Source organism: Notamacropus eugenii, chromosome 6 (assembly GCF_028372415.1).
Source record: "Notamacropus eugenii isolate mMacEug1 chromosome 6, mMacEug1.pri_v2, whole genome shotgun sequence".
NCBI classification, from domain to species: domain Eukaryota; kingdom Metazoa; phylum Chordata; class Mammalia; order Diprotodontia; family Macropodidae; genus Notamacropus; species Notamacropus eugenii.
In genome coordinates, this window is record NC_092877.1 from 366,565,021 (window position 1) to 366,581,032 (window position 16,012).

General features: G+C 45.6%; 1 protein-coding gene across 2 annotated transcripts in view; it reads left to right on the top strand.

The window, feature by feature from the left end:
- Positions 1-14,013: 14,013 nt before the first annotated feature.
- The window catches only part of RARRES1 (retinoic acid receptor responder 1), a 36,714-nt gene continuing 34,715 nt past the window's right edge, over positions 14,014-16,012 (top strand). The window contains exon 1 of one of the 2 annotated variants that reach the window (XM_072618626.1): positions 14,014-14,550. In XM_072618626.1, the coding sequence (XP_072474727.1) occupies positions 14,281-14,550 (270 nt within the window). In that variant the 5' untranslated portion in view covers positions 14,014-14,280. The remainder of the gene's footprint in view (positions 14,551-16,012) is intronic. The other variant, XM_072618627.1, reaches the window with a different exon arrangement.

The window sequence follows — 16,012 nt, forward strand, 5'->3', positions numbered from 1 at the left end:
GGAAACTGAGGCAAACAGGATGAAGTGACTTGCCCAGAGTCATAGAGCTAGTGAGTGTCTGAGGTCATATTTGAACTCATGTCTTCCTGACTCCAAGCCAAGTGCTCTATCCACTCTGTCACCCAGCTGCCCTTTAATATGTAAAATAATGCCCAAACTAGACTTTTCTTTTACAAAAGACTTTCTTTAAAAGTTCTCTCAAAATTTTTTTAAAAGAAACCCTTTCGGATGGCGGAGTAGAAAGACGCACATACACATAGCTCCGAACCCACAACCCATAGAACAACTACAAAGAAGTAACTCACGGCGAATTCTGCACCCAGAGGCCACGGAACATTGGAGTGAGGGAGATTTCTGTTCCAGAGAGACCTGCAAACCTCTCGCGGGGGGTCCTTCGCGCTGTGGACTGGGCACTGGGACTGGGAGCTGAGTGCAGCCCTGCCACGGCCACGGCACCAAGAGAAACAGATCCGAGCAGGCTTCAGGGACGGGATCTCCAGCGGCCGCACAAGTCCCTCCACCCACAGGTGATGGGGGTCGGTGAGAGAGTCTCTTTGGCGGGTCGAGAGGGGAGTGGGGTGCCCCCATAATTCAGGCCCTCCCGGGAGGTAGAAGCTGAGAGGCGGCTGCAGACAGGGGCTCCCCAAGCGGGCGGGAGCCTGAATCCATTGTGGAAGGTCTGTGCATAAACCCCCTGAGGGAACTGAGCCTGAGACTCGGCCCTGCCCCGACCTCAGCACCTGAACATAATCTCATACTGAATAGCAGCCCTGCCCCCGCCAAAAGCCCTAAGGCTGGAAGCAGCATTTGAATCTCAGACCCCAAACGCTGTCTGGGAGGATCAGGAGGCGAGGTGGGTGTGAGGATAATATTCACAGGTCAAGTCACTGGCTGGGAAAATGCCCAGAAAAGGGAAAAGAAATAAGACTATAGAAGGTTACTTTCTTGGTGAACAGGCATTTCCTCCCTTCCTTTCTGATGAGGAAGAACAATGCTTACCATCAGGCAAAAACACAGAAATCAAGGCTTCTGTGTCCCAGCCCACCCAATGGGCTCAGGCCATGGAAGAGCTCAAAAAGAATTTTGAAAATCAAGTTAGAGAGGTGGAGGAAAAGCTGGGAAGAGAAATGAGAGACTTGAAGTCAAAGCATGAACAGCAGATCAGCTCCCTGCTAAAGGAGACCCAAAAAAATGTTGAAGAAAATAACACCTTGAAAACTAGCCTAACTCAATTGGCAAAAGAGGTTCAAAAAGCCAATGAGGAGAAGAATGCTTTCAAAAGCAGAATTAGCCAAATGGAAAAGGAGATTCAAAAACTCACTGAAGAAAATAGTTCTTTCAAAATTAAAATGGCACAGATGGAGGCTAAGGACTTTGTGAGAAAGCAAGATATCACAATATAAAACCAAAAGAATGGAAAAATGGAAGATAATGTGAAATATCTCATTGGAAAAACAACTGACCTGGAAAATAGATTCAGGAGAGACAATTTAAAAATTTTGGGACTACCTTAAAGCCATGATCAAAAGAAGAGCCTAGACATCATCTTTCATGAAATTATCAAGGAAAACTGCCCTGAGATTCTAGAACCAGAGGGCAAAATAAATATTCAAGGAATCCACAGAACACCGCCTGAAAGAGATCCAAAAAGAGAAACTCCTAGGAACATTGTGGCCAAATTCCAGAGTTCCCAGGTCAAGGAGAAAATATTGCAAACAGCTAGAAAGAAACAATTTGAGTACTGTGGAAATACAATCAGGATAACACAAGATCTAGCAGCTTCTACATTAAGGGATCGAAGGGCATGGAATCGGATATTCCAGAAGTCAAAGGAACTAGGACTAAAACCAAGAATCACCTACCCAGCAAAACTGAGTATGATACTTCAGAGGAAAAATTGGTCTTTCAATGAAATAGAGGATTTTCAAGCATTCTTGATGAAAAGACCAGAGCTGAAAAGAAAATTTGACTTTCAAACACAAGAATGAAGAGAACCATGAAAAGATGAACAGCAAAGAGAAGTCATAAGGGACTTACTAAAGTTGAACTGTTTACATTCCTACATGGAAAGACAATATTTGTAACTCTTGAAACATTTCAGTATCTGGGTACTGGGTGGGAGTACACACACACACATGCACACACGCACACATACATAGAGACAGAGAGCACAGAGTGAATTGAAGAGGATGGGCTCATATCTTTAAAAAAAAAATGAAATCAAGCAGGGAGGAGAAAGGGAGAAATGGAATGGGGCAAATTATCTCTCATAAAAGAGGCAAGCAAAAGACTCATTAGTGGAGGGATAAAGAGGGGAAGTGAGAGAAAAACATGAAGTCTACTCTCATCACATTCCACTAAAGGAAAGAATAAAATGCACACTCATTTTGGTAGGAAAACCTATCTCACAATACAGGAAACTGGGGGATAAGGGGACAAGCAGGGTGGGGGGGATGATAGAAGGGAGGGCATGGGGAGGAGAGTGCAATTTGAGGTCGACACTCATGGGGAGGGATAGGATCAAAAGAGAATAGAAGTAATGGGGGACAGGATAGGATGGAGGGAAATATAGTTAGTCCTATACAACACAACTATTATGGAAGTCATTTGCAAAACTACACAGATTTAGCCTATATTGAATTGCTTGCCTTCCAAAGGGAAGGGGTGGAGAGGGAGGGAGGTAAAGAAGTTGGAACTCAAAGTGTTAGGATCGACTGTAATGTTCTTGCCACTAGGAAATAAGAAATACAGGTAAAGGGGTATAGAAAGCTATCTGGCCCCACAGGACAAAAGAGAAGACGGAGACAAGGGCAGAGAGGGATGATAGAAGAGAGAGCAGATTGGTCATAGGGGCAATTAGAATGCTTGGTGTTTGCGGGGGGGAGCGGATAAAAGGGGAGAAAATTTGTAACCCAAAATTTTGTGAAAATGAATGTTAAAAGTTAAATAAATAAATTTAATTTAAAAAAAAAAGAAACCCTTTCTTCTCTATTGGAATAAATGTGCCCCTCTCATAAAGAGTGAAAAATTAAACCCCACTTCTCCAACCCTTGTTTAAAGACCTTTTTCCTGGAAAAGAGGTAGGCTTCCCATTGTTCTCTGTTGCGTGTTTCCATTTATGGATAAGCACCTGAATGTTTATCTATCCTGGAAAATTCTCCGACCATAGTGATTGATGGAAGAACAAAATCCTGGCATGCTTTACCCCAAATGCACAAATGGGGTCATAAAGACATTATTTTCCTAACTCTTGTGAGATGTCAAAGTCAAACTTTATTTAGAAAAGTTGAAAAATTCAATACATGTGGTACTGACCATATTCATTTCATTACATTACAAAACCATCTGCTAGTAATTATGAGTAAACACAACCTCATAAAACATTTGCAAGAAGAAAAACTGTCTTTTAAAAACAATATAATCTCAAAAAATAATAAAACCTCCTTCCAAATTTTTTCATATAAGATGGTAAAGGAAAACACTGAGACGCCAAGCACCACTGGCCCAAGAGACCCAGAAACAAATTGAAAGATGATAAAATAGGACAGAAACAACTTTTTCAGAAAAGAAAGTAAGAGATGCTTGAAGAAAAAAAAGCAAGAAAAAAGAAGGTATTGCTACATACAAAATAGGAAAATAGCTCAATCCAATCAGAAATGAACAAAGCTATAGTCTGTCTTTTGAAGATAAAACCCTTTTTATTTAGTTCTTTTTCTCTGGTACACCACAATCTCTGTACCCAGCCTAATTTTATTATTAAGTCCATTAAGTCCAGAGAGAGAGAGAGAGAGAGAGAGAGAGTGTGTGTGTGTGTGTGTGTGTGTGTGTATACTGGGAATTTCACATTAAAAGTTCGTGTTGGATATTGTCATTGAAAGTACATCCCTTTGGGTTGGGTCGTCTCCAGTCATCCTGATGAAAATGGATCCAGATGGCTCAGGAGGAGAAAGTGAGGCTGGTGCCCTCCTCAGCCCTCCCGCACTCAAAACAAAGTCAAGTGCAAATTACTTTATCCTTTCTCTGTTGTCACGGTCTTCTTTGAAAATGAAGGAGGAACACAACCTGTAAGCAGACCAAGTTGCCTGAACGAGGACCCAGCTAGCTGGGTAACTCAGCTCATCCTCTCCCTTCTGTCTCCCTCTCCCCTTCCTTCTCCTCTCCAAAGGAAGGTAAATTTGGATGGCCAGAGGCTGCCCAGTTAACTTGGGGTTTACTGTCTAGATATCTTTCTTTATTTCTGTCTATCTTTCTGTCTTTCTTGTCATTCCCAGAACCTTAAACCCAGTGTACTCTGAAACCCATGAGACTGGACAACAATAGGTCCCTGCCCTAGTTCCACTTAATAGATGTTCTCTCACCCTCCTGTCTTGGAGTGATTATCAATAGTAACTCTTTCTCTTTCTCCTCCAGCTTGATTTAGTTATTTTTTTCTTTTGCTCATTAAAGGGGCCATTCCTTGACTACTTCTTAAACAGGCCTATTCTTTGAATGGGCATTACCTCTTTCTGAATACCTGAAAAGGCCTTAGCCTAAAAAGGCCAAGGTCTCCCATTGCATTCTGGGCCATCTCCAGTCATCCTGATGAATATCTGGTCACTGAATCCATATGGCTCAGGAGGAGAAAGTGAGGTTGGTGACCTTGCACAGCCCTCCCTCACTCAAAACAAGGTCAAGTGCAGGTCATGTCATCATTTCTCTGATGGCGTGGTCTTCTTCGAAAATGAAGAATGAACACAGCACAACGTCCCCTAGGGCATTACCAGGACATTTCATATAGTTCATAACTATCATTTATGGTTATAACCAGGGTTATCTCATGCTTTTATTTAAGTAGAATCCCAGATTTTATATACATGCCTCATTCCCAATAATAACTCTGCAAGAAATTGGGCTGCACAGTTAGGATGTCTCCTATTCCTTTCTCTAATTCCCCTAATTCAGACCTCTGACTCATTATGCTGGAGGTGGGGGGAGGCATTAATGAGGCTCCTTATCTCTCTTTTAAAGGCTGGATTGTGACTGATGGCAATGATCTCAGCCTGGTGCCCAGGGGAGCTGAATGCCATCAGTATCACCTCTCTTGCACTCTAAGCCTTGCCTTGGTGCATCTCTCACCCACATCAGGCACCTTGGAAACACCTTCTCTGAGCTTCCTTCAGAGCCAGCTCAGGTGTCAAGCCTCTTTACAAGAGACCTTTCCTGATCCTCCCCAAACACCCTAAGACTTGTTTTCTGCCTCATATCAGTGTGTATGATACTGTATTTACTTGTCCTCCCAGCAGATTGTTAGCTCCCACGGGGCAAAGACTGTTTGTCCTCTAGTCTATATATCTTAGGGGCTCAGCAGAGCACTGCATTGGGAGTGGGAGTGAAGGGTGGGAACCAGACGTGTGATTGCCTGGGTGGAGTAAGCTCTCTGGAGGACTTTCCTCTACCAAGGCTGAACATCACCTTCTCCTCCCCTTATGGCGTTATAAAGTTGCCTAGAGGACGAGGAGATATGTTCAGGGTCACACAGCCAGCAGGAGGCAGAAGCAGGACTCTGAGGTTGGCATGCCTGGTTATTTATTGCCCTATTTGAGTACAGTAGGAGTTTAATCGGGCAACTAGGTGGCACCATAGCCAGGCCTGAAGTCAGGAAGACTCCTCTTCATAAGTTCACATCCAGCCTCAGACACTTACTAGCTGTGGGTCCCTGGATAAGTCATTTAATCCCTGTTTATCTCAGTTTCCTCATCTGTAAAATGAACCAAAGAAGGAAATGAAAAACCACTCCAATATCTTTGCCAGGAAAACCCCAAATGGGATCACAGTCATATATAACTGAAATAACTGTACAACAAAGGAAATTAATCAAAATTTATTTAGTTGAATTGACCAGCAGTGAGGGGCTCTGTCCATCCCAGGCTACTGCTCAAAGTACAACAGATACAAAGTCTTACAATCTACTGAGGCGAAACAACAGATAAGTAAAGGAAAGTGAATACAAAGTAACTTTGGTGGGCAAAGTGGGGAGGAAAAACAATGGGGTGGGGGGGATCAGAGAAAGCTTCAGGGAGGAAGTAGTCCTTAGGCTGAGCTGGGTTTGAACAGAGTCAGAGATTCCTGAGACAGAGTGAGAAAGGGGAGAATTCTCAGCATGGGGCACAGCTTGTGCAAAGGCATGGAAGTAGGAAATGTGATAAGCATTGAGTCTGTTGTAAACTCTTTTGTAATATTTTATGTATAGTATATATTAAGTATATTGTATATTTATGTATACATAGGTGTGTGTGTGTATATATATTACATATATATAGTTATAGTGTCTTCCTTCAAGACCCAACTCACAAGTCCTATTCTTTCATCATCATCGTCAATAAACATTTATTAAGCACCTACTATGTGCTAAGCACTGAGGGTACAAAAAGAGGCCCAAGTCAGTCCCTGCTGTCAGTCAAGGAGTTTATAATCTAATGGGCTTTCATGAAGCCTTCCTTCACTCCATCTTACCTCCCCAAGGCAGACAGGAAAATATTGATCATGGAAATTTTGGAAAATAGTGACTATCATCCCCATAATCTTTTAAGCCAAACCCTAGTAGCACACCCTCTAGCCTTTCTCCTACCAGCTCATGGTCCCAAAATGGGTACCCAGGGTTCAGGGCTCTCTGGGGTCTGTACTCCAAAAACTGTAACTCAAGAGCCCCTGCTAGTGTGTTCACCTTTAACAGTAAGGCAGTTGACAAAATATGATCAAGCAAAGGCATTTTCTGAGATTGAATAGTAATAGCACCAGTTAAAAAATATATGTTCCTCATAAACCTAGGGTACTCTCTACTACAAATACACAGAGCATCAGTGGGAAGGGTAAGGACATACGCAGATAGAACTCACTAGAAAAGAGACTCATACTTAAGGAAAGCATAGCCAACTCACATTTCTACTGCTGCAGAGATCCTCTTCCTATGGCATGTAGGTAGGTCCACAGTGGCCTCCACTGGACTGCTAAGGCTTGCTCCTCCTCACTGGGCAGTTATGATCTCACCACCTCTAACTTCCAGTTTGGCTGCAATCCTCAGATACCATCCTGACTTGCTTTTTCATAAAGACCAGAGACCCTTAACCTACAATCGATAGAGGCCTGAACAACTCTTCTCCCTCAAGATTTTATCTCTGAGAGCTGCCACTTTTAATGCCCCTCAAGGGCCTTTCTTGCTATGGTCCCCTCAGTAAGAGACCTTCTCCCAACTGGTGATGACTATCTCTTCACATTTCCTAAATCTTCAACTCTACAGGCTAATCAAACCAGGCAATGATCATTTGTCCAATTATCAAAAAATCCCTCCCAGTTTAAAAACAAAAACAACACTATTCTACATCTCTCCTGTTGGTCCATGCAAATAAGTGGGTAGGGAAATGTTCCAGAAGCATTCTAATGTCTGGGGACAAGGCTAATTGAGCTGCTTTTCTGGTTCTTCCAAGGACAACTGAACTACTCAAAGCCTTATAGCCTTTATGGCATTCAGATGAATAAATTCAAAGTTTGCACCCTTTGTAAGGTGCAAAACAATCCCCTGATCTGAAAAGGGCTCATAGCCTCTAGGAGGTGATATTTCAGTAAGAAAGGGACCGACCCTCACATCTCATCATCTCTAAATTATTTGCCCCAGCTCAGTTCTTACAAATTTACCAAAGTCTGAAAGAGGCACACCCTCCCATCCTCAACATAGTGGCCACACTAGCAAAGTCACCTCTGAGCGGGAAAGACAAATCGATTATATAAACCAGATGAACCATATTTTCTAAGTGGTGTTTATTTTTCCAGAGCAGCTCAGATAAAGACCACCTCACCTGGCCAAGATCACCTCACCTGCCCACACTCTTACATTTACTTATCAATTCTTGGCTCTTTAGGTGTGAGGCTCCCTACCTATAGCTTTTCCCCTAATTTTCTTATTTGTTAGCACCAGCAACAAGAGGGTAAACAGAAAGAAAACATTCTCTTGAATTTCTGTCTGCTTATTGGACATCTCTTTCTCAACTCAATCCAGTTCCCCTGTGCCCAGACATTACTGCTCCCCTCAGAGCAGTGAATTAGCTTTCAGGCAGATCTGGATTCAAACCCTACTTCAGATGCTTATTGGTTCTGGGGCCCTGCATAAGTCACTTAACTTCCTGGGCCTCAGTTTCTTCATCTGTAAAATGAAAAGAATTGGACTTGAACCTTGAAGATCCTTCCTAACTCGAAATCTGTGATCCTGTGATTTCAGACCTGCGCTGAGATCCCACTTCATCTGCTTATAAGCTGTGTGACCCTGGCTAAATCATTTAACGTCTCGGAGTCTCAAGTTGCTCCTCTGTAAATGGGGACACCAATAGACCCTATCTTACAGGATCGCGTGAGACTTAAGCAGAATAACGAATGCTGAAGGCTTTGCAAATTGTAAGACCTAGAGACTTAGCAGCTATTTATGACGATGATTACGATGCATCTCCCACCTTTAGAATTATCTTCCTTCAAGGCTGGGCTTGGGTGCTGCTTCTCCATGACACCTTCCTTCATTCCCCTTAGGTTACTAATGTTCTCTCTTGGCTCAATTTTCCTTAAACTTGACTTCTTTGTGTAATGTGTGATGTCCTGCCAATTAGCTTCAGGGACTATCTCTGGGTCTATGTCTCCCCAGGGTCTCACTGAGAGCCTTCAACATAATACTTAAAGGCTATCTAACCCCATATTTTACAGATGAGGAAACTGAGGCCCAAAGAGGTTAACTAATTCACCTAAGGTTAGGCAGAAGAGGAGTGGAAGAGTTGGCACTTGAATCCAGGTCCTCTGCCTCTAAATCCAGTGCTGATTTCTCTTCCCACACTGCCTCCCACCATTGTAGGCATCCTCTCACTGGCCGCTCTGGACAATGCATGGCCTTCTGGCACCTCAGAACTTAACAGAACAAGACAGAATTCAGCTAATCAAGGGAGATAATGCAGAGGAGACACTTTGAAAAATCTAAAGCATAATATGAATGTTCACTCATTATTTTTATATTGCTATTTTCCCCCAAACTTGGATAGATGATGGATAGACAGACAGACAGACAGACAGACAGACAGACAGACAGACAGACAGACAGACAGACAGATAGATAGATAGATAGATAGATAGATAGATAGATAGATAGATAGATAGATAGATAGATAGATAGACAGACAGATAGATAGGTAGGTAGGTAGGTAGACAGATGGAAATACCCCTCCCCTATGTAAGATGAGCTAGTCTGCTTGGGTTCAGTGGGAACTCATATCCTCAGCACAGGACATGCAGAGATGGTCCCTGGATTCTAAGGTTCTATGTAGCTGTCTGAATATGATGAAAAAATAAATCCTGATGTATAATTTTGTCAGGTCTGGGGTCTTCATTTTGTTTCCTTATTTTTTTTTTTATATTTTTCAGTTTATATTAAGCGCTAGCAACTCTATGATTTTATTGTATAAAGAAGCCCCAGGTGAGGAAAGTTGCTCTACCAATGAAGGTCAACATCTTCCCTTCAATGTATAATCTTAGAGAATTTCCCAGGGAACCAAGGAATTGGGTGACTCACCAGGATCACCCAGTCAGTAGATGTCAGAGGCAAGAGGCAAGATTTGTGCCAGGCTGTTGGGCTTTGAGGCCAACTCTCTAGCTATATGTCATATTGCCTAGAAGCTTCTATTTTCCACTTAAAAAATGCCACATTACCTAAGGTTCCCCAACGTCACTACCCTCTGAATCTGTTTCCTCATCTAAAAGATGAGATTGAAAACACCTGTGTTACCTACCCTTACCTGGTTATTTGAAGGAAAGTCCTTTCCCAACTTGAAAGGACTTGTGATTTCATCAGGTAAGAATTCTCTCCCCCACGTAGATTGCAAGTCATCTTATCATTTAGAGCCTAGGAGAACTGCCTACGGCTCCTTGCCTAGGAAATATCAGAATGAGATTCCCTACCCATATCTTCCTGACTCTGAGGCTTGTTCTTGGTCCACTAGGGCTATCATGCTCATAGGATCATAAATATAGTCTTGGAAGGGAGCCCAGAGGTCATCTAGTCCAACCCTCCATGGAAATTGAGGCCCAGGGAAATGAAATTACTCCTCCAAGATCACATACAGGGTAATGCTCTGACTTCAGTCAGTGTTTTTTCTGCTGCTGTTACTGTTATAGCCCAACAGGTCATCATGAAATGTTCATGGTTAGCATATGTTAAGGTAGGCTCAGTTCTCACGTGAACGGCCTCGGGTCAGGTAAAGGTGAGGGCTTCTAAACCGCTGAACTCTCATGAGGCCCCCCAGAGAATAGCTGGGAATTGAGGAGTGAGACATGAGCTATCTCATTTTTCCACCTCTTCTCATTGGAAACTTGCTGGGGAGAGCATCCCACCCTTGAGATTGGTCCATGGTCTGAGCACACCTTTTTGTTAATTGACTAAGGGGCTGAGAGCATGCTCAGTGTCCACGAGTGAACTATGGGGCTGGGAGAGCTTTAATAGGGACAGGAAAGCCTGGGGGTTGGGTTCCTCTCTCCTCCAGAAGGAGAAGGGGGCTCCACGGGGAGAACTCATCCTGCATGCTGACATGTAGCTAAGATCTGGAATAAAGCCTACACCTCTGTTTGACTCTGGAGGTCTCTTCTCTCATTTGTTTATCCGGCTGGCCACCAAAGACCTGGAGATAAGTAAGATGACCCGGGCAACCCACGGCAATTAGGCCAGACAAGCATATATTCATCCACGTCATGCTTTAACAAACTCCTAGAAAGAGTAATTGCCTCCACTTGCAGTCATCTCACTTCTTAGTCAGACCACTCCCTTCCATAGAGCTGAAATCACTCCCTCCCTGGTCAATGATGTCTTAACTGCCCAAGACAATGAATGACCCCTTGCTCCTTCTCCAACTCTTGGCACTGTTGATGCACCCCTCCCTTAAACCTACTCTCCTCCCTCTGTTTGTATGGCCCCTCCTACTGGTCTGACCAGTCCTCATCAATCGACATTCCTGGCTGCTTCTCTTCCTCTGTCACACTCCACATGTACTCATCCACCAAGCCTTTGACCCTTGCCCTTTTCCCTTCTCTCTCTACACTCTCTCCCTTCACTCTCAATCTCTTTCATGACTTCAAGCATCAACTTTATTGCAGATGATTTCCAAATCTATGTTTTAGCCTCAGTTTCTCCTCTAGGATTCCGATGGACACTCCCAATTGCCTCCTAGATATCTCATGAGCTTGTGGATTCAGAGCTAGAAAGGACTTTAGATCAATTGGCCCAATCACCTCATTTTAAAATTGAGGACACTGGGGCCTAGAGTCCAGCTCTGGTGACTTTCCCAAGGTCATCAGACTAGTAAATTGAAGAGTCAAGATCTGAACTTCAGGTCGTCTGACTCCAGATCCAGTATTTTTTCTCTTGAACCTAACCATGTTGTTCCAACATGTAAAATTTTCCCCCACCAAACTCCTCATCTTTTCACTATCAGTCCCCTGACTTCCCTATTTTTGTCCATGGCACTCATCTTGCCAATCACCCAGGTTGGCAATCTTATTATCATCTCTTCTTCTTCTGTTTCTCTCAAACTCTTTGCTATTCAGTCTTTGGGGTTTTCTGGGCAAAGCTACCAGAGTGGTTTGCCATTTCCTTCTCCAGGTCATGTTACAGATGGAGGACACTGAGGCAAACAGGGTAAAGCAACTTGTCCAGGGTCATACCACACACTGAGGTTGTATTTGCACCCATGAGGATGAATCTTCCTAACTTCAGACCTGGCACTCTATACACCTTAGCACCACCTAGCTGCCCTCTCTCAGTCTCTAATATCCAATCAATTGCCAAGACCTGCTGCTTCTGCCTTCACCAAATCTCTTCCATCTCTCCTTTCCAGTAACATTAGTAGAGGCCCTTAGCACCCATAACCCAGACCACATTAGCCTCTTAACTGGTCTCTCTGTGTTCAGTCTGTTCCTGTTTGTGTAGCCTGACTTATCATCTCCCCTTTCTGCTTTGTCTTCCCCCATTAAAATGTAAGCTCCTTGAGGGAAGGGACTGTCCTGCTAACTTGTATTTGTATCCCCAGCACCATGTTAGGCACATAGTAAACTCTTGCTAAATGCTTTATCAATATATCTAGCTGGCTTTCCAACAAAATAATCTTCCCAATGCCCAAATCTGTTCATGTCACTCTCCTGTTCAGGAAACTTCTGTGGCTCCCTATTGCTTCTAGGACAAAACCCAAACTGGGCATGACATTCAAGGTCCTCCACAGTTTAACTACAAGATACCCCTCCTGTCTTATTTTATTCTGGCTCCCTCTTCTGGCTATTTCACTCAAACTGGACTATTAGACTACCAACTGTTCCATGGTCTTGTTCTCTCCTCTCCCACCTCTTCTAGGCCTTCATGTATGCTATCCCTGATGAATGAAAGACCCTTCATCTTTTACCTGATTAAATCCTTCCCTACCTGCAAGGCCCATCTCAGGGACTACCTGCTCCATGAAGACTGCTCTGAGCCCCCACCAGTGGGAAATCATTTCTTAGTTTCTCCTTTACTTACAACGACTTATGTCATAAGTGTTGTAGAGGTCACACTCTCCCCCCTCCCCCAATTGCTTTAACAGCATTCAAACAACTGAGCAAGAAAAATTAGTTAAAATAATTAATAATAAAAATAAATAATTACTTAGTCCTTTGAGGAGTTCCTCTAAGGCCACCCACCCACCCACACTGCCCTCCTTTCCTCCTCCTTTCAATGTCCTGAGACCTTTATACCGCAGGGTATTTCCCTGGGTCTCTATGTCCGCTCCATCTGGAGTAGTGCTCCAGGGTCTTCCATGCCCCTCCTCAACTGAATTCACATTTCAAAAGTTTACTGTAAAGCATGTGTCTGCTAATTGTTACTGATGTCAAAAATGCTTTATTGTTAGTCAACTTTTCTTGTCTACTTTGTTTGCAGCCTTGAAGTTAAAGGCAGTGTTATACATGGGAAGACTTTCTCAAGCAAGTCACTCAGCTAAGTGAACCTCGATGACTTGAAATGGTGATGCCCTAGACAGAAATAAGTGCTGGATGCGGGAATTGGGAGTCGTCTATCCTGGCGATGGTCGAGTGATGAGCCTTCGAGGCTCTCGGATCTAAAACCAGTCAGAAAACTCCCGTCCTAAGTCTTCGCTCTGCCAAGAGAGGCGATCCTGTCCTGCAGGAGGGAATGTGACGGTGTCAAAGGTGCAGAAAGAGCAAGGAAAATGAGAAAAGAGCAAAGGTCATCAGTTGGGTGGAAAGAGATCGCTCGGGGACTGCAGAAAGCAGCTCCCACCGAAGGATGGGGCGGGAGCCAGAAAGCAGAGAGGAAAGAAGCGAGAAAGCCAAGCAGCGCAAAGTTCTCCGAGTCACGAGATCGCGACCTCAGGGCACCTCCTGGAAAAATCTTCTTTTTCCCCTCCGAGACCGTTTTCCTGGTTCCCTCTACATTCTCTGGGTTTCAGTTTCCTAATCTGCAAAACGAAGTGGTCAGACAGGATTACCTCTATTGGCCCTGTCGGCTCCAAAGTCCTAGATTCTTTAGACCTTAAAAAAAGAGACTTCTGCCTGGCCTTAGAGCCTTCACAAGTCCCCAAGGTTTTTTCCAACTAGGGGTCAGTGACTTCGTCTTGGAAGCGAAGGGAGGTGGGGCAAAAAGGTGGTCTCGGGACGCGGGGGGGCGGAGACAGAGACCCTATTCCAGGGGCTAGTCCCTGCTCCTGGGTAGGAGCCGCGCAGTAGGGGCAGCCACGTAGCACCCAGCGGCGCCCGACCGGCCCTTGGTCGTTCCCACCAGAAGCTGGGGCACAGCCTCCGGCCCCCAGCGCCCGGGAGGCGCCGTTCCTTCCCGGCACTGAGCCGAGCCAGGGAAGCTGGAGCCAGAGGCGAGGCGGGGGGAGAAAACAGGGGGGGAAGGCGGGTGAGCTGGTGGTTAGCTCCGCGGCGACCTCGGCGCGCTAGGGCAGAGAGGAGGAAGTAAAAGGAGGGGTGGGCGCGCCAAGGGAGCGGAGGAGAGCGGGACGAAGCCCAGGAGAAGCGGGCGAAGGCCGGGGATTGGACAGAAAGGGAAGCCCGGAGCCTTCAGGCGGGGACTGGAGGCCGGCCCAGCCCGGGGGCGGAGGGGAGGGGCAGCTAACCCCTATTTGTGCCCGCGCTGGACGGCGCCCGGCTCAGAGCGGTGGGTCCCAGTGAGTGCCCGCCGAGGCTGCAGCCGCCTCTGCCCCCGTAGGCCCCCACCCGCCCCTTGCTGCCATGCTCGTCTGCCAGCAGCTTCTGCCCTGCCGGGCCGGTCCGACGGCGGTGCTGCTCGTGGTGCTGCTCCCCGCGGTAGCGCAGGCCTTCTCCGGCCTCTGGCGAACACTCGAGTCTGACCGCCAACAGCTGTGGCGGCAGCTGGACGTGGCGCCCTCCAGCCCCGGGGTCCAGCAGGCGGCTCGGGCTTCCCTACACTACTTCAACTACCGCGCTGCCTCGCCCAGCACCTTTCGAACCCTGAAACAAGTGCGCAGTGGCACTGCGTGGGTGAGTGCCCCGAGGGCCCGGGGGCGGCGGGCTAGGAGGGCGACTGGCGGACAGCGGCACCCCCCGGGATCCTCTCCATCCTGTCAGGAACGCGCCGCGGAGCGCCCTGCGTCCCGCGTCTGGACCCCTGGGAATCTGAGCTTTAAGCTTTCCCGGGGTCGCCTTCCAAGTTTGTTTCCGAGTCCTAAACTGCCTTGTATCTTAAGCCTCAACTTACCTGTCCCGACATTCTACACCGTCGCAACGTTCTAAACTTCCTAAATCCTAAAGTAACCTGTTCCAACGTCCTTATCATAACCCTAAAGTTACCTGTCCTAACGTCCTTATAATCCTAAAACTACTGGTCTCACCATGCTACAGCTCATTGTCCCAAGGTTCTAAAAGTCACTATCTCAACGTTCTAAACCTCCTTAGGGCATAATCCTAAAGTGACCTGTTTCAATGTCTTTATCATAATCCCAAAGTTACCTGTCTCAACGTTCTACAACTCACTGACGACGTTCTAAACCTGTTTCAACGTTCTAAAGTTCTCTGTCCCAACGCTGTAAAAGCTCACTGGTTACTCTAAAAGTTGTCGGTATCAGGGTTCTAAAGTCTGCTTGGTCACGAGTCCAAAGCCCGGGGTGACCACTTCTTAAAGCTCGGTGGCTGGCACCGCCGCCCGTCGGATAAATGTCTTAGCGACTCGAGTTTAGAAAGGTGGCTGCGTTGGTAGCTGGGAGAGGAGTGTGGTAGCTTAGATTAAAGGACCCCGGCCAGGGGGGAAACTTAGACTTTTGATCTGCCTAGCAATCTCAGTCAGCAATCAATCAATAAGAATTTTTTAAGTACAAACTCTTCGAGCCTGGCACGGCAGGGGGAGGGGAAGAGAGCCAGGAGTAGAAAGAATGAAACTAACAAGCTTTTATTAAGCACCTAGTGACTCATTCCCCAAGTCTTACCTTCAGTTTCCTCAGGCGGATGCGGCTGGATTGTAAATACGGGATCTCAGAAAAGCAGCTTGATTTAGAACGCTAGCTTTGGAGTCGGGAAGCCCTGGATTTGAATCCAGCCTCAGACGGACGCTAGCTGGGTGACTGAGCAATTTGGAGCCTCAGTTTTCTGACCTGTAAAATGAGGACAATAACAGCACCTACATCCCCAGGTTGTTGTAAGGATCACATATACTGTGCCGATCAAATGAGATCATGTATGAAAAGGCTCTATTTAAATACGAACTCTCATTATCCTAAGTTTTCTTTTTGCCCAAGTCTTATGACCAGCAAAAGTAAAGTGAATTAGATGCCTCTCCCCACCCCCTCCCATCTCAGCCTTATATCCTTTGAGCTGTGAAATGAGAGAGCTCTACCTAAGCTTGGAGAAGCAGGCTAGAGGTGCAAGGGCAGATGGACCCCAATCAAAGGTTTTTTGTGGTCCTGCCCAGACCAGTTCACATACAGGAGCTCATGTGAGATAGTCTCCC